This window comes from Elephantulus edwardii, unplaced genomic scaffold, assembly GCF_000299155.1.
Source record: "Elephantulus edwardii isolate Elephantulus edwardi_28Jun2011 unplaced genomic scaffold, EleEdw1.0 scaffold00046, whole genome shotgun sequence".
NCBI classification, from domain to species: Eukaryota; Metazoa; Chordata; class Mammalia; order Macroscelidea; family Macroscelididae; genus Elephantulus; species Elephantulus edwardii.
The window spans coordinates 8,828,604-8,855,660 of NW_006399796.1; the positions used below are offsets into that span (position 1 = coordinate 8,828,604).

At 40.5% G+C, this 27,057-nt stretch overlaps 1 protein-coding gene across 1 annotated transcript in view; it reads left to right on the top strand.

Moving 5' to 3' along the window:
* PRDM6 (PR domain containing 6) overlaps nucleotides 1–23,594 on the top strand; it is a 165,487-nt gene extending 141,893 nt beyond the window's left edge. The window contains exons 5-7 of the mRNA XM_006885998.1: nucleotides 1,500–1,842; nucleotides 11,952–12,128; nucleotides 22,646–23,594. Of these exons, the coding sequence (XP_006886060.1) occupies nucleotides 1,500–1,842; nucleotides 11,952–12,128; nucleotides 22,646–22,760 (635 nt within the window). The 3' untranslated portion in view covers nucleotides 22,761–23,594. The remainder of the gene's footprint in view (nucleotides 1–1,499; nucleotides 1,843–11,951; nucleotides 12,129–22,645) is intronic.
* Nucleotides 23,595–27,057: the final 3,463 nt, after the last annotated feature.

Below are 27,057 nucleotides of genomic sequence, written 5' to 3' on the forward strand. Positions count from 1 at the left end.
TGATGGTACACAGCAACAGCAGTATGTTTTCTTTGTGAAAGGAAACCGCCCATATTTCTCCCTCAGAAGGAATAGTGAACCAGAACCCCCAGCCTTTTGGTTAACAACCCAACACTAAGTGCATTAGTCCATAATTTTCACCTATGTTATGCTTTCCTCCTCAAAACTGCTTATACTTCTGGTTCTCCTATTCTATGCTAGGAGTGATGCTTCTGTGCACGTACACCCTGTGATCAGCACTTTTATTGCCTCATTTAAGCCCCATTTAACAGGGATTTAAAGCAGATTTCATAGAGCCAATCATATACTTAGTGTAAACTATGGGCCAAGTTCTTTGCATAATGTTATCTATGCACCTTACCTTATTTAAAGAGTGACTCTTACAGTTTACTATGGATGACATAAAATACAGATGTCTTTCTTGACTGTTCAGTTACAGGATTAATACATAGTCAAGCTGTGATTAAAATCTAGGCGATCTAAACCACTAGAACATGCTACTTTATTTTTTATAATTATTACTGCCACTGTCCCCATTTTACAGGGAAGACAATGGAAGTGCACAAGAATTGAATACCTTGACTATTCACTAAGCTAATAAAAGGCTGAGTTAGGATTCAAAACTAAGCACAAGAGACAGGCACCATACCCTCTGGATGCTCTTTGCTCATCTCTGTGTGTTCTGCTCTAAGCCTTGCCTCACTGTAGCTCTCACCACGCGCTGGTTCTTATTTTCATGCTATTCTCTGCTCAGGAATCTCACTCAAACCAAACTCGCTGCCATTGAGTTAGTTCCTACTCAGAACAACCTTCGATGTGGTTTCTGAAGCTATAAACCTTTCTGGAATTCACTGTCTATCTTTCTCTCAAGGAGCAGCTGGTGAATCCAAACTACCAAATTTTTGGTTAGCTTGACAAGTTACACACTATGCCACACGCTCCTTCTGCTCTAGGACTGCTCTAGGACCTAGGATGAATGCCTTTGTCTTTTTGGACCTTAAAAACTCTACTGCCATACCGTCATTATTCTTGCAGTGTCCAGAACCCACTCTCTGCTGAGTCTGAATGCCTTTCTCAGGTCTTCAGTCAGCTTATTGAACACCTGTTTTATGCTGGTGAAGTTTGCTGAAAGGCCTACATCCTTTATGGAGCCATGTTGCCTCAAGGCCACCTTCTAGGGAAAAGTCCCCTCACTCACTCTCCTGCTTAGATGCCTGCCGAACTCAGGGTGTAATGTGGGCCCTTGTTATGGAGTCTTGTGCATCTCATGTCTTAATTGAACTCTGAAAGGGCTCATCAGATCAATCTAAATGCCAACTAGATAAGCATTGAAAAGCATTAATTTGTGGTAATAATTAATCCAGTTCACTATCTCTTAACTAATTGTAAATCCAGAAAAATGTTGATTTATAGAAGTTTTCTAAAATGCATGTTGTATTTTTTTTCTTGTTTGAAGGGCTCATAAGACTGATCTTCTAAAAATGTTTCTGTTTTCCTAGTAAATGTCCCTTCAACGGTAATGGAAGCCATGTGCAGACAGGACGCCCTCCAGCCCTTCAACAAGAGCAGCAAACTCTCCCCAGCTACCCAGCAGCGCTCGGTCGTTTTCCCACAGACTCCATGCAGCAGAAACTTCTCTCTCCTGGATAAGTCTGGGCCCATCGAATCAGGATTTAACCAAATCAACGTGAAAAACCAGCGAGTTCTTGCAAGTCCAACTTCCACAAGCCAGCTCCACTCGGAGTTCAGTGACTGGCATCTTTGGAAATGCGGCCAGTGCTTTAAGACTTTCACACAGCGGATCCTATTACAGATGCACGTGTGCACTCAGAACCCCGACAGGTAAAACTCAACTCCCACAGCTCATGGGGTGTTTGCTTAGTGAGACCCACTGCTTGCATTCCAGCCCACTTCCAGTCACCTCTCCAGCCGTATCTCTGGGGATACCCTGAGAGGAGAGAGGTTTCTGTCACGGAAGGTCAAAGAGGAATGCTGGGACACTGCTCAGCTTTGCTGTTATTAGAGCAGCGTGGTGGAGGGGCTTTGACTGCAGGGGAGTCTCTGCGCTTGCTTTCGAGACAGTTCTGCCCATGTCTAAAGGGGAACAAATAAGAGGAACGCTTAGGAATCTCATAGATGGAAAAATGAGGTCAGGATAATTAGAATCCTCTCCGTCTTCCAAAGATAATAAAACTGGCTGCTCTGCTGCTGTCACAGTCGTTTCAGGGTTCACCTCCAGTGTGCCGTGGGTATGAACTTAATTAAGTACTAAGAGGTAATGAATTGGAATTTTTTGCTTAGTACTATTTTTCTTTAGAGCATGCAAACCCATAAATCCTGTGAAGCTGTCAAAAGGAAATACCTACTCTGCTAGTGATGTGGAGGAAAACAGATGCCACTTATTCAATAAACTAATATCCACACAGAAGAAAAATGTTGACTAGATACCTCAGAGTCAAAGTTGGTTTGAAAGTTTGTCAATAAAGAATTTTATGGCCATGAACTGAGGATGAAATTTAGCTGAACAAGTGAATTAAAATTTCAGGTACTCTGACGAGTGGCACAGTAGATATAATGGAACTATTATTTATGAATCAAAACTGGTTTATTTGACAGTCTTGATAGCTGGCAGCGCAAAAGACAAAAATAAAATTAATTCAATAAGAAAGGCTTGCTTGTGTTTTATCTCTCCTTCATGTCCAATGAAAGTGTGATTAAAACCAGAATATCAAAGGATGGCATTAAAAATGCACTTGAATATAAAACAGATAATAATATTTGGAATGAGAGTAGGAGAATTGGAACTAGGACTTGTGAACAATTTAATTTTGCCACTCATTAACCTAAGCAAGCTGCTCAGTTCTTCTTGCCTAGTAATATGTACCCAGCCCTTCTGCTCCAACTTTGCAGGACCCAGAAAGCGAAGAAGCCTAGAAAGAGTCAGGCTGTGTCAAGGAGGATGAAGGGGAACTTCAGAAAAACGGATACTAAATACACACATTTATTAAATTGCACTATTCTAATGGCTATTTTCTTAGGATCAAGTATTGCTGAAAATAATGTTGAAACTTTTATCTTGGGGCTGTTAAGGTAATTGTATTTTTGCAATCTTTTACTTTCAGTAGAAAGAGAGCCTCCTTGGAAAAATATCAACAAATTTCTTTACATCTTAGTACGCTTACCCATAAAAGTGATACAAAAGTCTTGAAAATACTTTCCATACTCAATTGTTTTTAAAAAAAATTTACTTTGCTTGCAAGTTTATGTATTTTAGATTGGCAAGGCATGTCAATAGCTGGTTTTTTTTTAAGTGGAAGATGTATTAAATGTATAAATGTGATACTTGCTCTATAAATTGTGTGCATACAGAAGGATCTATTATGTGAAAGAATCACTATAGACACAGTATAATATAAAATCATAATGACTTCAGATAAGGTAAAATAAAGTCACCATTGCAAGGGTCTGAATTCTAAAACTCAAAGCTAAGCGATAAGATAAACGATTCCTTGCTGCATGTCATAGAAAGCAATGAAAATATGACAAAGTGAGTAAAAACAGACCATTTTGAATGACTCCGGTTACACTTAGAAAATCATATTTCTATTATGATTTAGATCCTTATGAAGTCTGCTATGTAAAATAACAGTGTAAAAAACACACATCTATAGAGTGCATATCAATGAGAGATTGTTAAGTATATACTGATTTAAGCTAATTGAGAGCTATTTAAAAAAATCTCCTATTGTGCTGGCTCAAGAGTCTGGGTGTTATGTGGACAGGACTTCTGAGCTGAGAGGAAGTGATGGATACTATTTCCGGCCAGATAAATAATTCTACAATTGTGGACTCTTACTTCTTCCTTCTGTGCTTGGTGAAAATCTGAAAGTTGGTTGCCATTACTCATAAATAAAGTAAGATTAACAATTATGACTTCAAAATATTAGCCTCCTTATAGACAATGTCATGAGATACAAAACTTCTCAGTAAAGTTGTGGACACATTTACACTCTGCAATCTGAGTTGACTTCTGGAGATGGGAGATAGAAAGGTTCCATCACATGGGTGCACTAGCCTCATTCTAGAGAGATACTTTGCTTTTAGAAAATAGAACTGGAACTGTCCTGGTTTTGTTCCAGAACTTAGGATGACTGTCTTTGAACTGGACAGTTTGAAAGTGAAAGATAATCTCATTATTCTTAACTCCCTGAGCATATTGCTAAATAGGAGAAAGAAACAGAAATATAACAAAGTTTAATCTTGATGGTTGATAAATTTGGAACTTTTCTATTATAATCCATATGGAGACATATAACTGCTGAAGATAAGTATATGCCATCAGTCCTTGGATATGAATGTCTAATTGATGTATAGCCCAAAATTATAACTAACTCCTTTAAAGCCTATTATGTTAAAAATCTGAGAAACATACATTAGCTTATAGTAACAAATTTATATTACTTTGTGATGTACATCAAAACTTTATTATTACTATTATTAATTATTATTATGTTGTTAAAGATTTTTTAGTGTATTTGGAAGTATTCCTTCACTGTTTTGTATACACGGAAAGGTACTCTGTTTGTGTAAAGACACACATTTGACTGAAATACCTTAGATATATATATTGTTGCAATCTGTTCCCTGGCAAAGAACAGCAACACCCTGATGGGAGTAAGCACAATGGAGATACACCACTCCAGGAACCCTTCAGAGAGTCAATCCAGCTCAACTTTATTTGGGGCTGCAGCACACATATAGACAAACAAGAAACCAGGAAGACAGGTTAGGGTGGGCTTGCAGACATGGGGCATGCAGATTGGATAGGAGAACCTCAGTCTCGTGTGGACTACTCCCAGTTCAGCAGATGCGGCAGCCATCTTCCCAGGTGGCGAGCTTTTCTCAAGCCAGTATGGCCAAACACAGTAGAGTTTTCTCTGTCCCATATTAAAGGCCGTTGGGAGGCTTGCACTTATCTGGAGCTCGGTGATCTGTCCTGGCCAGACCCTCTCTTCCTCTCCAACATTCCCCAACAATATCTGATACCTAGCTATTCCAATTTATGTATAGATTCAACTTAGAGACAGAGTTATGAATGGAACTCATTCATAATCTGGGGACTTCCTGTATTCTTAGTGATTGATTCTATGAATCATCCAGCTTTAGGCTTTGGCAGTTCGTGCTAAGTCAACCATAAACAGTTAAAAAAAATAAACAAAACAAACCATAGACCTTAACAGCCAGAAACTTTCTCGTCTTCTGGGAAAAACTCAAATGATTTTATTTTGATAAGAAAATACTGTTAGAACCAGATACAAGAGAGACACAGAAGACAAAGTCAGAAGATAAACAGGTTAGTTACAGACAGGCCTAGATTTGAAGCAGACCACCAAATCTTAGGTCATTTTTTTTTTAAATTCAGTGAACTCAATGTTTGGCCATGAAATCACAGATATTTGAAACTTCACCAGAGAAACTGTGTGTATATATGTGTGTGTCTGAATCCATGAACTATTCCCATGTGAAAGTCCATCAAAAAGTCTGTGCGTTAGCTTAGGGGTAGGAGAACCATCAAAACTCACAATCACCATTTTCACCACTGTGGTTTCCCATCAATTACAGAAAAAGTAATTCTGTCTCATCTGGCCAGGTCACACTAAAGATGTAAATATATCCAAGTGTGTCCAGGAGCCACAGAAATGTTGTATCATGATTTTAATGCTAAAGGAACAAACCAAAAATCTATTCTTCCTATCCCCCCAGGTTACTGTCTTTTTCTTTTCCTGGGTAAATTCAAAGGGAAGAATCTCTTGGATTCTAGGCTAACCATCATTTTATTTAGGAACTTCCTAAGCATTTGGGTTTTCACATAAGCTTAGAAGTTTGCATTAGTGCAGTTCATCTCACATGTACCTGAACCAGGAATTAGAACTCTCTTTTCTCTTCTTGCTTTGGAAACACCCAACGGTCCCATTGCAGGTTAAGGGCTCTAGAAAGGGGTAAGCAAAGCCTCAATCACAGTGGATTATTTTCTGGAGAACATGTTCTCTTTTCTGCAGAAAATGTTTCTATAATGCTTATCTTGATCTGGTTTTGTTTGCACCCATTTTCTTTTTCTTTCTCCTTTTGGTTTGTTTGGGCCACTCGGGAAAAACCTGCAGTCAGTAATCCCAGCACCACCAGCTGCTCCTATTTGTGTTTCTCATATATATCATTTTTGTAATTGATATATAATTGCAGTGAGACCAGAAAGGAAAGTGACTCTAGAAGATGCTTTTTGGTGGGAGGAGCCTAGAGATAATCCATCACCTGAACAGTTTGGATTCCATCATGTTCTTGTGTTTTGTGCTTCTCCCCCAACACCCAACTGTGAAGGTTATCTCTTTTAAGCTTTCGACGTTCTCGAGGCCCGTTGGCTCCACAGTTTTGTAGCTTTCCTGAAATCGTTTTCTCCTTACATAGAGCTAAGGTTTTTTTTCCCCACTGAATACAGCCAGCAGTGACCTAAGTAGTACTCCTTTTGAAGTCTCAGGAGATTTGCATTTGGGCTGGCAGACAGGGAGCAAGGAGAGAATGTGACCCGCACTGAACAGCTTGTGTCCTGGAGGCTTTCATGCCATGAAATGGAAATCAAAGAAGGATTAATAATTTGAAACCAAACCACATTTAATTTTGTTAAATGTTTCATCCTTTTCCTATGTGTACACCAAGCCAATCTCGGACTCAAAGCAAATGAATTGCACATTTTGCTGGAATAATCTTTGGCAGAGGAGTTGCCAGTTACAGATAATGCCCAGGGATGCACAAAATTGCCTTCTCACATACTTTCAGCCTAAAATAGTATCAGCATTGAATATAAAAATCTAACCAGCCTGCTGACTCGATTAACCAGCCTTTGCCTGTTTGTTCACCATTTCTGTATTGAGTATGGAGGATCTCTTAGTTTTTCATGAAGTTTGAGATTTCTTTCTGTGCAACTAGACACATGAGATAATTCACCTTTAAATTAGCAAAAACTAAGTAAAACAGTGCTTCAGTTGTACCAGCCACCTCTCAAGTACTCAACAGCTGCATGTAGCTAGTGACTCCTGAATTGATAAAGGAAATATAAAAAATATTTCCTTCACTGTAGATATCATTCTATTGGACAACACCGCTATCTCTCAAGTAGCAAAACAGCCACGAGCTATTTCTGAGTGTAAGATATCCCTTTTTGAGGAATTCTTGTTATATTTGCTTTGAGAGGAGTGAAAAAGTCTGTGTATAACTTAGGCTGAGGAAAATTATTTTAGACAGGAGTTGTCCATTTGATGGTCAGATGACATGTGATCTTGGGAAGAATGACGCTAACCAAGACTTTCGTTGAGTCTGCCCTCACCTTCTTTTGGTTGGCTGCCTGTATGTTCAATTTGAATTTGAAGTTCATTGTACCAAAAAGATTAATAAATTAAGCTTATTTTTGTCCAGACCCTGAAAAAATATATAAGGATGTTAGTCATCAGAATAAAGTTAATGACAACTCATTCTGTGCCTCAAAGGTCATTCAGTTGTAAATCAAGAGGTATCCAGATAGCTGGTAGCTTGGCCAAGAGAATAAACAGGCTTGTCCTAGAGAGGGTGAAATCAGGTTGCTTTTTGGAGGCAAGGATTTTTGAAGCTCTGCCTGACATACTTTGGGCATGTTTCCAGGAGGGACCAGTCCTTAAAGAAGGGCATCTTGCTTGGAGGAGTGGAGGCGCAGTACAAGAGAGGATGACCTGGAGGAGATGGATTGGCACAGTAACTGGGATAATGGGTTTAGGTGTGTTGGAGACAATGAGAATGCCTCAGAATAGGATGGGGCTCAGAGCTAATGTGCATAGGGTTGCGTTGTATTCAGGAAACTCACTGGCACATAAAAACAGCAACAACAACACAGAGCTCTGATAGCCTAGTGGTAAGAAGCTGCACTGTGGTCCTGAAAGACACATGGTTTGAATCCACCAGCTGCTCTGGAGAAGAAGGATGGGCAGTCTCCGTGTGATTTACTGTCTCTGAAAACCTGCTGACTTGATGGCACACACAAACCACCACTTCAGCAGTTAAGAGTCTAACCTTCTCCTATGCAGCTTATCGTCTTGGAAAATCTGCTGGAAGATCAGCAGTGAGTCATTTCTAACTTGAAACCAGTTAAGAATTTGTCACCTTTCATATTTTGAGTTTTTAATAGAAACATGTGGTGTAGTCTATAGCATATTGCACTGCTCACCAAAAGGCCACGTGTCTCTGGACATTCAAATCCACCAACTGCTCAATCGGAGAAGGATGAGAAGGGGCCTCTTCTTAAGATTCATAGCCTCAGAAACCCGATGGAGAGTTGGAACCAGTTTGATTGTAGTGAGTTGAACATACACTTGCTTCTTGGGTCATTCAAACATTTGATTGCTAATCTAAAGGTAGGCGATTCAAATCCACCCAGAGAGTTCTTACATAAGAAAGACCTGTGACAACTTTCAGAAAGTTCATGTCCATTAAGACCCTGTGCAGCACTGTTCTACTCTGACATACATAGGTTACTGCAAAGGGGAAATGGCTCCACAGTCTCTGGTTTAGTTTAATAGAAACATTAACACAGTCTTAAATTTTGTGGCTACTTGTCTCCAAAGAATTGATGCCTTAGATTTCATAGTGGTTATAAAGTTTTCTAAGTCGTGCTTTTGGACTATTTCATTGTCTTCAGTGTATTTTTATGTTCTTAGATGAAATTCTAAACACACAGTCAAAGTTGAAGCTATTTCTTAATTCTTCCCTTTTGTTTTTATTTTAAGGGGTTGTTGTTGTATACCACAGAATCAGAACAGACCCATAGCTGACCTCCAGCAAGTTTTCAGAAGCAGTTAATCACACTAGAGGAGATTGCCCGTCCTTCTCCCACAGAGCGACTGGGGGTCTCTAAATGTAGGCCTTTGGGATTGCAGCGCAGCTGAACTGTATACCTTCGGGATTGCAGGGCAGCTTCTTGCCACTAGTGCACGAAAAGAGGGTCAAAAAGGAGTTTTATCAACTCACTGTGTAACTTCTGCACTTTTTATTAGCTAACATTCTATAGAATGGGATAATTCTAGCCTGGGATAATTTGTTAGTACAGTGACAAGTAGGGCACATGAGTTTTTTCTCATTTTACATAAAATTAACTTTTGTAAAGGTGACTAAAATTCCTAGGAGTGGAGTTAGAGCATTTTGCCTTTTGGAGATCAACTAAAATCAAGCTTATTCCTACATTTTCACACTAAATTTTCTTTTTGCATTGTATTCTTCACTGTTTAGCAAATGAGTTTAAATGATCCATATTCTAATTGGTACACACACACACACACACACACACACACACACACACCCCTCCATGTACTAGAAATTGGCTGATACACTGATGGAAGATGGAGATCATATTGATGGTGGTGTGTCTGGTGAGGCTGTGTCCTGGACAGATCATCAGGCCGTGCACATGTGCTGATTATCAGAGAAGCAGGAACAGTATTTGACAGCACAGGAGGCAGCATCTTGTCCTGCCCACCCTCCTCACCAAATTGAGGGATTAAGGAAGGTGAGTGAGTTGACCACTTTGCACAACTGACAGTGGTAGGGCTGAAACAGCTCCCCTCTCCTATTCATTCAAGCTAAATTAGACAAAGTATTACAAATTGTACCATATCCAGAGCATACTTGATTCCTTGCAAACACTTCTTGGGCTGGTGTTGGAGCAAGATGATGCTTCAGAATCCTATTTGCCTTTCCGTGGTGCTGCCATGATAGAAGAATTCAACATTAAGCCTCTCTGTGGGTATTTTTACTCTTCTGTGTATAAATCTTTGCCACTGTGACCGCTAACATAAAAAGGATGGATTGACTTCTGACTATAGGAAATAAATCACCCCAACTTTTGACAGCAGTGTTAACAAAAAAAAAAGAAAGAAAAGATTAATTTGTTTTATTTAGTGGCTTATTGTTTATTGTGATAGCTATTAAAAATAGATAACCAGAGGCTAATAAATGTTAATGGTCCCTTCACCATTAGAAAAATCAATTGTTAGTGGATATAGCATGTATTCATATATTATTTTTGTTTATAATCTTCAATAATATTAAAAAAATTCATCCCTGAGAGAAATGTTGTTGTTTTTTAGTAACTTTACAAAAATAAAAGTTAATGCTCATCACAAAGAATGGATTTGTCAGGAGAACATTTTCCTCTACCTATAATTTTAATTGCAAAGCATTATTTTATAATTGCAATGAAATGTGTAATTTGTCAAGATTGATAAACTCCTTACTAAGGACTCTTATGTATTTCCTTGAAACTTGTTTGAGAGCAGTTAGATAGATTTCTAAATGTAAGTAATTAAAATTGTATAGTATTGAGTTATTGACCAATCCTGGACTATTAATCAAGCTAAAAAATTCTACAATCAGTGCTCAGCGTGCTGAAGCCTGGTAAAATAATAGTATCGGTGTTCAGTGAGGCAAGTAGCCACAATTAAGCACTTCACTTGACAAATGAGAGGGTACACTTTATTTTGCACTTAATTGAATTGTTGTACATGCTTGGTCACCATTGTCTGCTAACCCTTCATTTTGGTTTCTGGTCATTGGGAGCTTATGCATTTATTTGTTAAAGGTAGAGCAATTAAGTCTTCTTTGACCATTGGCTTTCTAAATGCAGCTAGGAAAGTCTGGGCCACAAACCAGGGCTTTGTGAGCACTATTAATATTCCTAATGACAGATTATTTTTCTTAGTGAAAATTTTTGATAAACAAATTAGAGCCCTGTCAAGGAATGATGTGAAATAGCTCTGCATTGGGAAAACTCCCCAGGTTTTATATCACTCACTTGATTCTGCCTAAGTAAGCTGGGGAACTTCTGTAGAGAAGACAGAATTTTAATCTGTTTTATGAAAACCTAACATTGATTTACTTCTTGAGAGTTGGAAAGAATGTTCTCTGATAATCTTGTTAATTTTCAGGGATTTGTCACAACTTCCTTCCATTTTCTTTTGGATCAGAGTCCTCCTTCTGTGATCAGAAGGGCAACCCATCGTTTTTTGTGTTTCTGTAAATCATGGCTTCCTACCAGATTAAATGAGGGGGCTGAGGTTCTAGGCAAAAGACCCAAAGGGTAAATATGTGGCGTGATTAGCAAGCCTAAAAAGTCAGGATGTGTGTGTGTGTATTTCAAAATCAGGGGGTTTTGTTTTGTGGGGTTTCTTATCTTTTTACAAAGAGTCATATTTTGCTGTTCGTTTGTATCTGTGCAGTGTTGGTGGTTATGCTATCAAACACTTCAAGACAGTTTAATATTTATCAGGGCACACGTGCACTTGTTTACTTGCCTGTGTGTTGGCCTGGCCCTAAGAATATGGGCCAAATACTCTACAGTGACCTTTGCATAAAGACCTTATTTCCTGAGGACGGTTTATCCTCATTTTTCTGAACTGACTGATGGAGATAACTGCTTTTCTCATCCTAGAGGGTGGTTGTGAAGATTGCATGACATTATTTTAAAGCACTTTGAAAAGGGGAAAGTACTGTGGTAGCATAATAAACAATCACATATTTTCTTTTTGAGCATTCATCTTTATCAAATCTGCACTTCAATGGGCACAAAAATATATCCATATTTGTGTGGGTCAGGGAAACAAACAAAAAAAAAGAGACATTAGAGTTTCTTGAAATAATGTGATTCATGCTGGAAAGGAATCTGTGTTTGGTCATTATTTACCTTTCTTAGCTCTCCTGTGCATTTAGTTTCTGTGATGACAAGTAAACCAATGGAAAGTCAGTGCCCAAAGCTCAGTGTCCCATTTAAAGAACTAGAGGAAATGTTGCCCACAAGTTTTGGCCCTTTCCCTCATGATGCTGCATTCCACTGACTAACACAGAAAATAATGACTAGGCAGTCTCTTTATTTGTTTCAGACCCTACCAGTGCGGCCACTGCTCCCAGTCCTTTTCCCAGCCTTCAGAACTGAGGAACCATGTGGTCACACACTCCAGTGACCGGCCTTTCAAGTGCGGCTACTGTGGCCGTGCCTTCGCGGGAGCCACAACCCTCAACAACCATATCCGAACCCACACTGGAGAAAAGCCCTTCAAGTAAGTAGCAATCAGCCCTTTTCTCCTCTTCTCGTTCTCTCAACCTTTCTCAAGAGCCAGCAGAAGAATGGAATGATGGGCTGTTGGGATAGTGTTACCAAGCCCACCCAGTTGGTGGAGAAAGTTATTTGGAAGTTTAATGTCCATGCTGCAAAAATACCTACTTGTTTAGTGAGTGAAGAATGGAAAGTGAACTGGAGAAACCTATACTGTAGTCCGGGCTCTAGTTGTTCCAGCCTTGGACATTAGACAGTCTTCTTTGAGCCTGTTTTCTTTTCAGTAAAATAAGAAGGCAAAGGCTTCAGGTCTTTTGTTCATAGGATCGCTATGAGTCGTGCTCGACTCGACAGCAAATCAGTAACAACAACAAAATAAGAAGGTAGGAGTAAATAATATTAAGGTTCTTTCCAGTTCTTGAGGATTTGTACTTTTAAAATTTGAGTAGGAACCATGTAGACCTGTTTCTGTCATCAGTAAGCCTAATGACCAAGGTTGCTACAACTTAAGACCATCTAAATAATGATCTCTCAGGGCACTTGGTCTTTCAGGATTCTGTTGAATTATTCCTTCTTTCCTATGTGTCACAGAAGTTTGAATCTCTTGTGTACCTCACAATGAACAGATGGTGCCCTGTTGTAAAAAATAATGCTAAGCATTGTGCCATGTAAAAATGCTTGAGGATTCAGGCTATATGGCAAGAAATAGAGTTGAATGTCAAGGTCCAGGACTTTGGAAGGTAAGGACACCTGACAGAGGACGTGTTTCTGAGTATATCTCAGTCATTACAAAAGCCAATCTGAGGGATGCTATGTAACCTCCATTTCTTAATTTGTTTCAGTGTTCATCATTATTCATTCACTCATTTGTGTATGTGTTCTTTCATTTAGCAAATACTTATTGTACAGCCACTCTTATAATGAAAGCCCAGTGGCCCTGACAGTCATCTTGCTGGGCACAAGGGTTACAAAGGTGAATCAGACTTAGTGCCCATCTTGGAAGACCATCTTTGTCTATGGGGAAGCCCAGTTATTACATAAGTATTACAACATAGGGTGGGACAGTGCAGTAAAACATGCATATATGTTATTTCAGGGTAGCATTCAGATGAAGTAATCAATGCTGTCTGAGAGAGATGATATTTCAAATGTGTGTTGAAATACAAATTGGAGTTTGCTACTCATGCAAGGGATCGGGGAGGGCACTCGTGTCCCTGACAGCACGGGAGAACTCGTAGGCTTGGGAGCCAGCAAATCTGACGAGGCAGTAGTCTGCAAGCTTTTATGTTCAAAATTCTTGAATCTCCATTTATTCATTTGCTATAATAACCTTTTATGTTTAATGAGGAAAAGTGAAAGGACTTAGATATTCAGCCATACTTACTGTCTGTAGGACAGGATCAAGCAAGAGAAAAACGTGTCAGGCAAGTAGATAATAATTCTCACCTTCCGTGTCAGTCAGAAAGTCTTCCCAAAGTCTTGTTACTCGTGATTTCCCCTTCAGACCTCCTCGCATGTGCCCTTTACTGTTGAGCTGAGTCCGAGACCAGGCTCAGCTCTTTGGAGGAGACTCTGAACAAGCGACCTGATGATTAGCACTGTCTGCTTGGCAGAGGGAGAAGTTCGTACAAGGGTGCCGTCTTCTCTCACCTAACCAAGAATTAGATATGTATGTGACCCGTATTATGATAGTTTAGATATGTGCCTGACCCAAATATGAAAATTCTACAATGACTAAGGAAGATCAAAGAAAATTATGTGCCTTTGAGTTGTGGCGTTAGTGAAGAATAGTGAAGAATATTGAATATACTGTGGACTGCCATCAGAACAAATAAATATGTTTTGGAAGAATCCAACCAGAGTGCCCTTGAAGCATGGAGGGTGACACTTGGTCTCACATACTGCGGGCTCATTGTCAGCTGTGGTCAGTACTTGGAAAGGGACATCATATTTGGGAAAGTAGCGGGTCAGCAAAAGAGGGGAAGACCCTCAAATAATTGACACGATGACCGTCCCAGTGGGTTTAAGCAGAGTGGGGTTGTGAGGATGACACAGGATTGGGCAAGGTTTCGTTCTGTTTCTCACAGGGTCACTCTGAGTTGAACCCAATTTGATGTCCTTGGACAACATTTATCATTCTATGGAGACCCTGAATGGCACAAACAGTAAAGCCTGGGGTTCTTAACAAAAAGGTTGGCAGTTAAAGTTCCTTTGAGGCATTTCAGAAAATAAGCCCTGGTGACCTGCTTTCTTCCAAAAATGTCCCAGTCATGAAAAGCCTGGGGGTGCACTTCTCTGTAAAACATGTTTCTCTTTGAATTGGAATCTACTTGATGGCAACTGGCTTGGTTTTTATTTGGTTTATTCATCCTTCTTAACTATTTCCTTCTTGGATTAATTAATGCTACTAATTAATAATAAAATTGATAATACTTTTTGTTTGTATGCATAGATGCAGGTTATTCATGGTATAAAGGCATCTGACTGGGAGACACTTATTATTGCCAAGTAAATTTTGTGGCCAGCTGTTTGGTTTAAACTGCTGATCTTTTGATTAGAAGCCAGGACTCCTCTTAAGAGGCCACCACTGCGACATAACACGTTAATGTTGATTCAGGTTAAAAACGGCCTCATTAGGGTTTCCAGGGCTCTAAATCTCTGCTGAAGCAGACGCCCTCATCTTTCCCTTCTGGAGTAGCTGGTGGGGTTCACTTAGCAGCCCATTGCTTTATTCACCATGCCAAGAGCTCCTCCGCAGGGCCTGCACTGTCATAACAGGAACTCAAAGGAAAGGTTTTTTTCCTGACCCGTTGTTGTTGTTGGGGTTTTTTTTCTCTCTCTCTCTCTTTTTTTTTTTAAATAAAAATGTTATTATTTTTAAATTAATTTTAATGAACATTTACAGAGACTTTGGATTTCCATTCATTCACTGTAGCACTTTCCTCCCTGCCCCCCCCCCCCAGTTCACTCTTCTTTTTGAAAGGTAAAAGAAAAATTCCTTCAATCCCCACCACCCCCCTGCCCCAAGTACACTCAACTAGGCAACCTTCATTCTGGACTCTTGTGATAACCATAATACCCTATTATATATCTCTTTCAACCAAAGAAGACGTGCAGATGGCCAACAAGCACATAAAGAAATGTTCAAAATCCCTAGCTCTAGGAGAGATGCAAACCAAAGCAACTATGAGATATCATCTCACCCCACTCAGAACAGCAAAATTTAACAGAATAGCAAGCAACAAATGCTGGTGAGGTTGTGGGGAAACTGGAACCGTTGGTGGAAGTGTAAAATAGTACAACCACTGTGGAAGGTGGTGTGGTGCTTTCTCAAAAAGTTGCAAACAGAGATACCATTTGACCCAGCAGTTCCACTACTGGGAATATATCCTAAAGAGACCATAACTGCCAACCAAGCAGATATATGCACACCCATGTTTATTGCAGCTTTGTTCACAATAGCAAGGAGTTGGAAACAGCCTAAGTGCCCATCAACAAATGAAGGGACAGAGAAGTTGAGGTTTATTCACACAATAGAATAAGTACACTGCACTGAAAAACAAGGAACTCATGCAATATTATTCAAAATGGGTGACAATGAGGCCATTATGCTGAGTGAAATATCTCAGTCACAAAAGGACAAACACTGCATAATGCCACTGTTGTAGGATGAGACTGACATCAGGGTTGGGATGAGAATGAGAAAAACTGGACAAATTATGTATACAGCATTGAAACAGATGAGGTAGAGAACAGGTTAAAAGAGATATATGATAGGGTATTATGGTTATCACAAGAGTCCTGATCCATTGTTAAGGCATCAGATAGACAAGTACAATTCTAGGAGTTCCCTATCTCGGGAGTTTGTGTCAAACCTAACCAGTAAACTTTGTCCTGAGTCCCACTGACATCACAGATTTTCACTTTCTCATTGCTCTGATATGGAAATGAGAATTGTGCATTCCTCAGAAATTTGAGCAAGATAGCTTTTTAAAAACAGAGCCACGGGAGAACAGACAACCCTTCTGGCCACTTACATTAGAGAAGGCGGCCAGATAGACGCAGTGCCAGGAATCAGATTGATTTTGGTCTTGTTGCTGTGTAAATAGATTTTAGTAATTAATTGAAGAGGTTTCAGGGTCAAAATGGGAAATAGATTTCTATTAATTTGAAGGTGTTGCTTGTGTGTAACATCGTTGACTTCACTCAACTTTTCCCCCCGTTAGCATCCTGTTTTTGTCATGTTTCCAATAGAGTTGCCATTTTAACTTAATTGTAATTAATCAGAGAAGTATTTGAAGGCATGGAGTGATTTTGGTTTTTTCTTTTGGCAAAAATACTTTTTTTGGTGAGCATCAGTTAGTTTTCTTGAGGGTGGAAGAGGATTGTCAGGCGATTGGATTCAGTTGCACGTGTGGGGTGCGGTCCCTCTGAGTGCACCTATCAAGATTGCCATGTTTTCCCTTTTACGTATCAAATGTTCCCATGGGAGGGCTGAGTGGATGCTTATTTTAAAAACTCCAGATTTAAGTGTCTTCCAGGAAATGGAAAGTTAAGTCCTTTCGTGTATACAGCCAGGTCTTTCAGGGTTGAACTGTCCCAAGGGAATTTTGGGAATCTTCCAACCACGGCTCATGAGTATCCATCCTGTGGACATTTGTAAATATTATGAAGATATCCTTTTACACGCTTATAAAATAAACATTAAAAAAACTTGGGTTGCAGATTAGTCAATAAAATGGATTTCGTCACAAAAGTTAATTTTACTACTACTTCAACTAATGGGTGTTCATTTAAATGATGTTGCAAAGAAGGGAGAAGAAAAAATCCTGTATAATTACACAATCCTAAACTGTACACCTTGTGAATTTTCCAAATAGATGCCTAGGCGGCTCATTCCTCAAATGGTTCTACCTTCCCCAATACTCCCACTTCCCCCCAAAAGACTAACCCTGTTATTGCCTTCAAGTAATTTCTAACTCTTGATGAGCCTCCATTGTATTTCTGATGTTAATCTTTACATGAAGATACTTCTTATCTTCTGTGGAGCAGTTGTCAGATTTGAACCTCTGATCTTTCAGATAGTAGCCCAACAAATAATGCACTATACCACCAAGACTTCTCCTTATCCACCCAGGTCCCAGAAAACTATGAAAGAGTTCTCAAAAGGCAAAACCCAGAGGAAGGAGAAAGCCTTCTGCAATTTCTAAAATCTTCACCTGAGAAGTAGTTTCTGCAAGGCAGAGCAAGGTTAACTGTCAATGAAAGAAGGCTGGAGAATATTTGGGGTTAAAAAATCAGAGTCTGCTAGTGGCTTTGCCTCACGATTCAATAATTGAACTCCCCAATGAAAGAATCTATCCCCACAGCTGTAGGTAGATCCTAGTCTTGGCTCAGCTAGCCTAGGTTATGTTGTTGTGTACTGTTGTGTACTGAGTGAGAACAGACCCATAGCTGGCCTGTGGGCAGGTTTTCAGAGGCAGCTAATTGAATAGAAGGAGATTGCCCATCCGTCTCCCCTGGTGGACTTCTTGAACTGCGTGCCTTTTAGATTACAGCGCACCTTTTTACCACCAGGCCACTAGTGCTTGCTAGCCTAGGAATATCATCACAGGATATTGTCTGTAGAAGACCACAGCCAGCCTCACCTATAGTCATAGAATTTCAAAGGTAAACAAACACATATGTAAACTGAACATGAGAGGATTCCGATTGTGCTATAAAACTAGAACTTATGGAGAATGAGGAGCAAAAATAAGTCATCATTTCTTTTAACAGCAGTTGCCAACTACAGTATTGCCAAAGGATGGAGGGGAGGGGAGAACAGAAGGAAGGAGGGTGTCAGTATAAAAAGGCTATACACCAAGAATTCCTCTCTGCTTTGTCATTTAAAAGAATCTCATAAGAATTCAGGAAGCCCTACTCTGTTCTGAGAGGACCCATAGTCTGCATGACACCTGGTCTCTGATCCTGAGAAACTTCAAGAGCAAGCCAGAATTTTCCACAAGAGCTCTTCTCTTGATCTTTGTTAGAAATAAGTGGAAATGCTAAAAAGTACAGTTTTTCTTCTCATGTAAAGACAGTTCTTTTGGTATAAAAGTAAAAGGAAATTCCACAGGATCACTGATATTTGAACAAAACCCAGGCAAAATTGAAGGACATTTGTAAATTTGCATTGAACACACTGTATATGTGAAGCCCTGTGTAATTTGTTTCAATTCTAGAAGTAGTTTGTGAGTTATCGAGGCACAGAAACTTAATACAAGTTTTCTGTGGAACAGAACTTTCCACTGTTTTCTCCTTTCTCAGTCTCAGATAGTAATTGCCAAATTTCGGGTTCATATAATTTGAAAGGTGACACGACTTTGCTCACTGAAAGTGAGAAGGACTTAAAGCACTTTTGGCAGATCAAGAAATGTGGCCTTTGGTATGGATTGCATCTCAATGTCAAGAAAACAAAGATTCTTACCACTGGACCAGTAGGAAGCATCATGATGGATGGAGAGAAGATTGAAAGTCTCAATAGCTTCATCTTTCTTGGATCCGCTATTAACACCTTTGGTACCAGCAGTCAGGAAATAAAGAGATGCATTGCACTGGGAAAATAAGCAGCTAGGGACCTCTCGAAATTATTGAGTAGTAATGATGTCAGTTTGAGGACCAGGGTGCATCTGATTTATACTGATCACTTGATATGCATCTAAGAGCTGGACAATGAATAAGGATAACAGAAAAATAATTGACACCTTCGAGCTGTGGTATTGGCGAAGAACACTGAACATCCCATGGACAGCCAGGAGAACAAACAGATGTGTCTTGAAGAGGGTGCAGCTGGAGTGCGCTTTGGAGGCAAGAATGATGAGACTTAGCCTCACATACTTTGAGCATGTTGCTAGGAGGGTCTATTCCTTGGAGAGGGACATGATGCTGAGAAGGTGGAGGGTGGGTGAAGGAGAGGAAGACATGTTGACTGTTGCAGTGGGCTCTTGTGTGTCAAGAATTGTGAGGATGGTGCAGGATACAACAGGGCTCAGATCATTTTTTCATGGCGTCGCTATGAATCATATTTGACTCGATGGCACCTAATAAAAACATTACATTAGAAGGGAGCTTTGGTGGCCTAGTGGTAAGGCATTGCACTGCCAACTCGACAATCCATGGTTAAAATATACTAGCTGTTCAGCAGGAGAGAAATCCATCCTAGTGATGAACGGCCTTGGAAAACCTGCAGAAGGTCAGCTCTGAGTTGCTGTTGACTCAAGGGTGCACAACAACAACAATTATGTTACAGTGATCACAAATTTAAAAGAAAAGCAAATTTTATGAGGCTTCTTATGCTGATAGGAAGCTAGAGACTTTGTTGACTTATTTTAAAGATTTTCCACTTCAATGTTGCTCTAATATTTTTCTCAAGTATTAATTATATCAGAACCTATGCCAAGGGTTTAGGCAAAGTGTCTGTATAAGAGCATATCCCTCCTCTTTCCTCCTCCTACCTCATTGTCTACGACTTGCTTGCTTGCTTGCTTGCTTGCTTGTTTTTATTGTTGAAGGGCACTGTTGAGTCAATTTTTGATGGTTAGCAACCTCATGTGTCAGGGGAGACTGCCCTGCAGTGCTCTCCATGCTGTGATCGTTACAGCACAGATTGCTGCATTTTTTTTCTCCTGTAGAACTGCTGGAGGGGCTCAAACGTTGAGTTAGCAGGAGAGGGGTTCACTGCTATGCTACCATGTCTCCTTGTCCTATCCCATTATTTCCCCTAAATCCAGGCTTAAGCACACATCTTATCACTTGTTTGAAAGAATAATTTAGTGTCACTGAAAAGCTAACCATTAGAAGTTATTGGGGTGGGGGAAGGGGGGAGAAGACATTATTCTTGGGAAAGTAGAGGTCCGGTAAAGGAAAGGAAGACCTTCAGCAGATAGATGGATATAGTGACCTCAGGTGGAGATTGTGAGGCAGGCACAGGATAGGGCGAGGTTTCAGTCTGTTGTTCAGAGGATCTCTGAACAACACCTGACAACAACATTAGCGATAAAAGCCGGACCTCTGACCTGCTACCTCCTAGATAGTTAACATTGTCCTTCTGATGAGTTTCATTAAGCCATTAACATGTTTTGTGAAGGGAATGTTCCTAAAATTGAATACAATGAACATAAAACTGAGGCTCTACTCATGTTTTTAAGAATAGCATTTGGGAAGAAGGAGGAGAAGGAACAAATACCTATCTATACCTCTAGAGCCCTTTGCTTCTCCAGATAGGCAGTTTGTGTTCTTTTAATTTCCAAACCACAAAGATAGTATTTCTTTCTTGTAGATAACACTTCACAAGAAGGTGGGCCTTTCTGGGGAAAGTGCTACTCAAAGTTAACTTTCTACACATCTGTATGTATTGCTAACACACTAGCTGAGCAGGTGGCACTAGAGATGGTCTTCTTGCCCGTTTTGTAAATGAGGCCCAGTAAATTTACAATTATAATACATTGTTCCATGACTATTAATAGCAATGAGACAATTAAATAAATACTCAGAGAAAATTTAACTGTCATTTTACTATGTCCTTCCAATCTAGATATTTTTAAAAGGATTTAATAAGCGTTTTGCCTTACATGCAGCATTAAACCTCCTACCTATGAACTATTTTTGTTCTAACATACAGGATTAGAAAAGCAACATCATGCATGACCCAGGCATATTGTCCCTCCTCATAATTATTCAAATTATTTCACTTTCTTTGAAATTGATTCTAGAGCCTGAAAAAAAAGTAATATAATAATTTGAAAGTTTGTCAAGTAGTGAAAGGTAGTATATTTTGACACACTAATCCAGCAATTAATCAGCTTTCTAATAAATAATCAGCAGTCTGCTAACGTGTCATCAGCACTTCGGGAGCTCTGGAGAGGGGATGAGCTGCCCATGGCGTTAATGAATACACCAAAAATCATTAGGTGATCAATACTTCTGAGTTATTTTCATTGAGCTGATAGGTCTGACACATTAAAGCTGACATTATACATTTGTCAAGATCACAGTGCAGTTTTTAACAGTGGAACAGGCTGCTGAAAATATTTCCCGAAAGACAATCAAAGGAACACAACTTCTTCACACTGACACGCTCAGTGGGCACAGATCCTTGAGAAGGCCAAGTGCGAGAGTCATCCCGCTCCTGCTCCCTAACACTCAAGACGCTCGACCCCCTCAAGGTGGATGGAGGCTTTATATCTTATTGTAATTATTCCTGTGCTCAAGGAGCCTTCTGTAATTTAGTAAAGAAAGAGTTGGAATAGGCAGAATGTGCACTGGATGATGGGGTGCAGCTTCCTCATCTATGGTTTTCATGAGGGCAGGCGCCCAGGGTGGCTTTTGTCAGAGCCCCAGTGGTACAGGGACAGGGAAAGCAGAGGCTGTTTCCGTAGAAGAGAGAGTTGTCCGCAGCTCCTCCCGAGTATCTTCTTCTTCAAAGGTTTAAGGAGAGAGTGTTACGGGATGGCAGAGATGGCCATGATGCCCTGCAAAGCGCTTGTCCAGTGCTCCAAGCAGCCCAGCCGTGCAGGGAGGGTAGTAAATGTCGCTCTCTGTGTGGAGCTTCTCACTACAGTCCATCTGTGCACATACAGAAAACACAGGCAGCCAGCCAGGGACAATGACGGGAAACCAGAGGCCCTTGCTAGGTGGTGTTCTTTTTGGTAGATTGTGCTAAGTCTGTGCTGTGTGGGAGATACAGACATAGGAGATAAGCCCAGGGTCTCTAGATCACTTTAAAAAAAAGGTTAAAGAGAAGAGATATTCTTGAAGTCATCAAGACCATTTTCTCCTCATCTGACGCTTTGGCCAACATGCATGTTACTTCTCTAGTACTTTCTGGAGAGCTGAACATCTCAGTCAGTGTACACGAATGCCCGCTGATTTAGTTCTGATTCCTGAGCCCCCTTTCACCCCAGCATTGTTTAAATATGACTGACCTGTGATACTCTGACAAGCTTTTGTGAAAAAGTAGCTACCCAAGTCCGTACCCCCCACCCCAGCCCTGCAGACTAATGCCCTGTTTCCTTTACTCTCCAGATTCAGAGATGATTGCTCTTTGGCTGCTGTGCCGAGGGGAGTAGAATTCCCGATTTTAAATTAGCAGCAGGTGAAATTCTATTTGTCATCAATTTCTCTTTGGGGTTACGGAGCAGAAAACTGCAGACAAGCTGCTTCTTTGATGGCTCACTCCTAAAAATCTCTTTTTGTTCTTTATCTATTTGAACTGACAGTGATCAGAGCTGCAGCAGGACAGGGCTCTCTGGAGAAATCACCTTCCCCCTGCCTATTGACAGATCCCTCTGTTCAGCATCAGACGGGCTTTGTCCCATCACAGGCATCCAGGCCTTGCAAGGAGCCACCAATTAAACCTCTTGAGCTGGTAAAATCTGAAGCCACTTTGGAGTGTCTGTTCTGATTAGGCAGGATGAGAGGAAGCCCATCACCCTGCAGGCCCCGCTCCCTGGTCTCAATTTTCTCTCTTGCCTCCACCAGGTGCGAGAGGTGTGAGAGGAGCTTCACGCAGGCCACCCAGCTGAGCCGACACCAGCGGATGCCCAATGAGTGCAAGCCAATAACCGAGAGCCCAGAATCAATCGAAGTGGATTAACTGATTGACTGGCTGGAATTAAACTGCAAGGAAAGTCATGATTAAATGTCACGGACACTTAAGCAAAACCAAAGATTTCCTCTGAGCAACTTTCAATCAGTCCCAGAAAACCAAAAGCAGTAATAAAATAAGTAAGATGTTAAGAGATATTGATCCTGGCATGGAAGTCAGACCAGGAAAGAGATTATTTATTTATGAGTAGGGATGAGACTTATTTCAGTGGACAGCTAACCTGGGATGGCTAACATTTCCAGCCCCACCATGTATTTGCTTTGTTTCTAAAAAGCTTTTGTAAACTGTTATTTAATACCAAAGGGAGGAATCGTGTGGGTTCCTCTGCCCACAGTTGTGACTAAGAATGCACAGGGACTTGTTTCTCGTTGCACCTTTTTTTTTTTTTTTTTAGTAGCATGATTCTTGGGGACCCACTGTACAGCCCTTCTTCCTGCTGTTTTGGTTTGGCCTGGCCTGAGGCCTGGAGGGGACTGTGAAAGCCGAAGCGAGAGCCTTCGCTGAGTCAGTGCCATCTTCAGCCGGAGAGGCCTCCCATGTCCTTGCTCTCCACGCTCACTTTTCCTACACTTTTTCACGAGGCTCCGTTCATCCAGCAGCCTGGTCTTGATGCAAGAGCACCTGGAAAAAAGAAGAAAATGGTTTAAATTCCAAAATTCAAGGGGGAGGGAAATGGGGGACTTCCTTTGTCCTTTCAGAATTTCAAAAACATTTAAAATGTACGGAGGTTCATAACACAGTATATTGTTCCGAAGCAGCTAGTTGAGAAAATTTTGTTTTCCATAACATTTTAGCTTAAAAAAAAATGAAAATAAAGTTCTTCAATATGAAGCTGAATCTATGGTATTAGGTTTCAAGTACTTTTTGGTTTTGTTTTGAAAATTGTTTAATATTTGAATGTCAGGCACAATTGCCAAGGCCCTTGGGGGTAGGTTCATCTTCCTTCCATGTACAGGGAAGTCTGGGAGGCCTGTTTACTTGATCCTGAAGGCAGAAGGAGCACTTTTGCAGAAAATAGACCAAAAAGGATGCCACTAAATGGAGGAGCCATAGAGAAGGTTATTAGAAAGACTTCCCAGGAGTTAACTTTGCCATCTCCAGCCTATGAAATTATTCTTCCCTCAAGATTTGCCAATTGAAAGAGAAAGAATTATGTGCATATTCTCACTCACTATTCTTTGGCTGAGTGCAAGGAAAGTAATTTAACTTCTCTTAGTAAGTGCTGCTGTGGTTTAAGAATGGTGCTCAACAAAATTGTGCTATATCCCATGGAAGGAAGTAACATCACAAAAGAATGACCACCCTTAGAACTAATTAGCTCCAAGTAGCATCGCAGAGACAGGGTCTACCTCTATGGCCCGTTCAGATAAAACCAAATAGTTTTATCTAGAGTGCTCAGCAGCAGCAATTCCTGTTTATAGAGTTCCTGGTCTGACACAGCAGGACACAGCCTTTTAAGGAACTCAGTCATGCAGCCCCTCTTACTGTCTCCTCCAGGGGAATTTTGAGACACGTAAGTCACCGAAAAGCAAGGGACTGCATTGTTTCACTTAAATCTCCCATAGTTTTCAGACCATCTTCCTATCTTTCAATGTTGCCTCCTCATCTTTTAGCTTCCCATTGTCATTCCATTTAAAATGGAATAAAATAGGACCTTGTTAATTATAGGCACCTCAGTATCACAGACTTGAAGCGTACAGCTGCTAACTGAAAGGTTGGCAGTTCAAATCCAGCAGCTGATCTACAGAAGAAAAGACCTAGCAGTTTACTCCTGTAGAAATCAGTTTTGGAGACCATATAGATGGCAGTTTTACTCTGTTTGGCTTATAGTTATGGATGATTACATATGAATATATGTGAAAAATCTCTAGGCCTGTGGGTTATTAGAGAGAAGTGGGGCTAATTTTAACCTCTGTTGCCCCATCTCACCACATCATCCACTTAGAATTTTCTCCCAGTTCTTACTGGCTCATCATTAGGAAATAAAGTGATCTTCCTACTATAAAGTGATTTTCTGTGTAGCTGTTGCTGGTTGAAAGTATTATCTCCAGTAGATAGTGATATATTCTGATTTTACAGTTCCCTGCCATAGGTGGTGGTGATGTTTGCCAACAAATTGTGTCTTTGGGAAAGACAGAAAAAAAACCCATGTACCCATATAAACCTCAAGCCTGCAAGAAAATGACACATGGAATACACAAGTGAACTACTGAAATCTTTGGTAGCATTTCTTGGAAGTTACAATGAGACAGTCACCTGTTTGTTTTTAATATTTTTTTCGTCACACAACCCAGATCAACTATTGGCCACTTTTCACAATTGAACACATTGTGTGACATTCAGACCACATGAGGAAAATGAAGGCTTCATGCTTTCTTACTACCTGGAAAAGGAATTATTCTTGTAATAATGATCTCTGACACTCGAAAGACTTTGCTGGCTGATCTCAAATGCCCACTGAATGAGGACACAACCCCTACACCCGGAGACTTCTTCTACAGTCTGTTCTCATTAAATCTGTTTTGCTCCTCTACTTTTAAGAGAGATGTTTGGCATCTATTTTCCACTAAATTTAGTAAGAAAATATTTTTTGTTTAAGAAAAACAAAGTTGGACACTAATTCTTTAGTCATTTGGGGGCAGTCACAGTTTTCACATATTGAGCTGTGCCAGTTCCAAACCATCCAGTCTCAGTCATCTGTCCATGTAACAGATCGAAAATACCAGTTACTATTGAATTTGATTTCAAGTTTGGTGAGCCTGTGTGTGTCAAGTAGAATTGTGTTCCATAGTGTTTTTAATGACTCTGATCTTTTCAAATTAGATCATCAGGTCTTCTGAGCTGCCTGTGGGTGGACTCAGATCACCACCAACCAAGGACTCCACTTACACTTGCAGATTGGCTTGGAGTTCTTCATCATGAACCAAGATAATTTTAATCATAAATGCTTTTAATAGAAGTATGTGCTGGGGAGGAAGTTCAACAATTGTTTTGACCATGTTTATTTAAAATTGACAGATGATGTCTTGGGAGGCAGCAAATGAGTGGCGAAACTGAGTTACTATGATGTACCAGTTTTCCTTACTAGCAACTTTCTACAAAGTAGAGGCAGTAGTCAACAGAGCAGGGCAACACTGCATGGTTCAAAATTGGGAAGGGTGTACGCCAGGGATGTGTCCTGTCTCCATACCTTTTCAACCTGTATGCAGAGCAGATTATCTGAGAGGCTGGGCTCTCTGAGGAGAAGTGTGGCGTTAGGATTGGTGGACAATCTATCAACAATCTGCGTTATGCAGATGACACAACCTTGCTCGCTGAAACGGAGGAGGACCTCATGCACTTACTGCAGAGGGTCAAGGACTGCAGCCTTCAATATGGACTGAGGCTCAATGTCCAGAAGACAAAGATTCTCACCACTGGACCAATCGGTAGCATCAGGATGGATGGTGAAGAGATTGAGATTGTTCACAGCTTCAGTTTGCTCGGCTCCACGGTCAACACTCTTGGCACCAGTAGCCAGGAAATAAAAAAAAAAACGTATTGCGATGGGAAAGTCTGTGGTTAGGGACCTCTCTAAAGTACTCAAGAGCAACGGTGTCTCTCTGGAGACTAAGGTGCGCCTTGATACAGGCCATGGTTTTTGCATTCACTTGTTATGCATCAGAGAGTTGGACAATGACTAGGGAGGATAGAAGGAGAATTGACGACTTTGAGCTGTGGTGCTGGAGAAGAGTACTGAATGTACCATGGACTGCCAGGAAAACAAACAGATTCATCGTAGAGAGGGTTAAACCAGGCTGCTCCTTGGAGGCAAGGATTCTGGGGCTTCGCCTGACATACTTTGGACATGTTGTAAGGAGAGACAGGTCTTTGGAGAGGGACATCATGCTGGGCAGAGTGGAGGGACAGCACAGGAGGGGAAGACCCTCTATGAGGTGGATTGATTCAGTGACTGGGGTAATCGGGATGGGTGTGTCAGAGGCAGTGCGACTGGCACAGGATAGAGCAGGGTTTAGGGCTGTCGTACATAGGGTCGCTATGAGTCGCAAATGACTCGACGGCACATAACAACAAAACAACAATGCTGTAAAGAGAATAAAAGCTCTGAGTCATTGAAGAAAGAATACATCTAAGATGAAGAGGGGAGCGGGGAGAGAGAGAGATCAGTATTAGGCTCTTGGAAGGGCCCTGTTTGAACAGAATAATTTTTTTTTCCATAACAAAACAAAGATTTACCTCCAAGTAGATGTTCTCTTCCTTAGGTAATGAGCCCTAAATAAAGTTA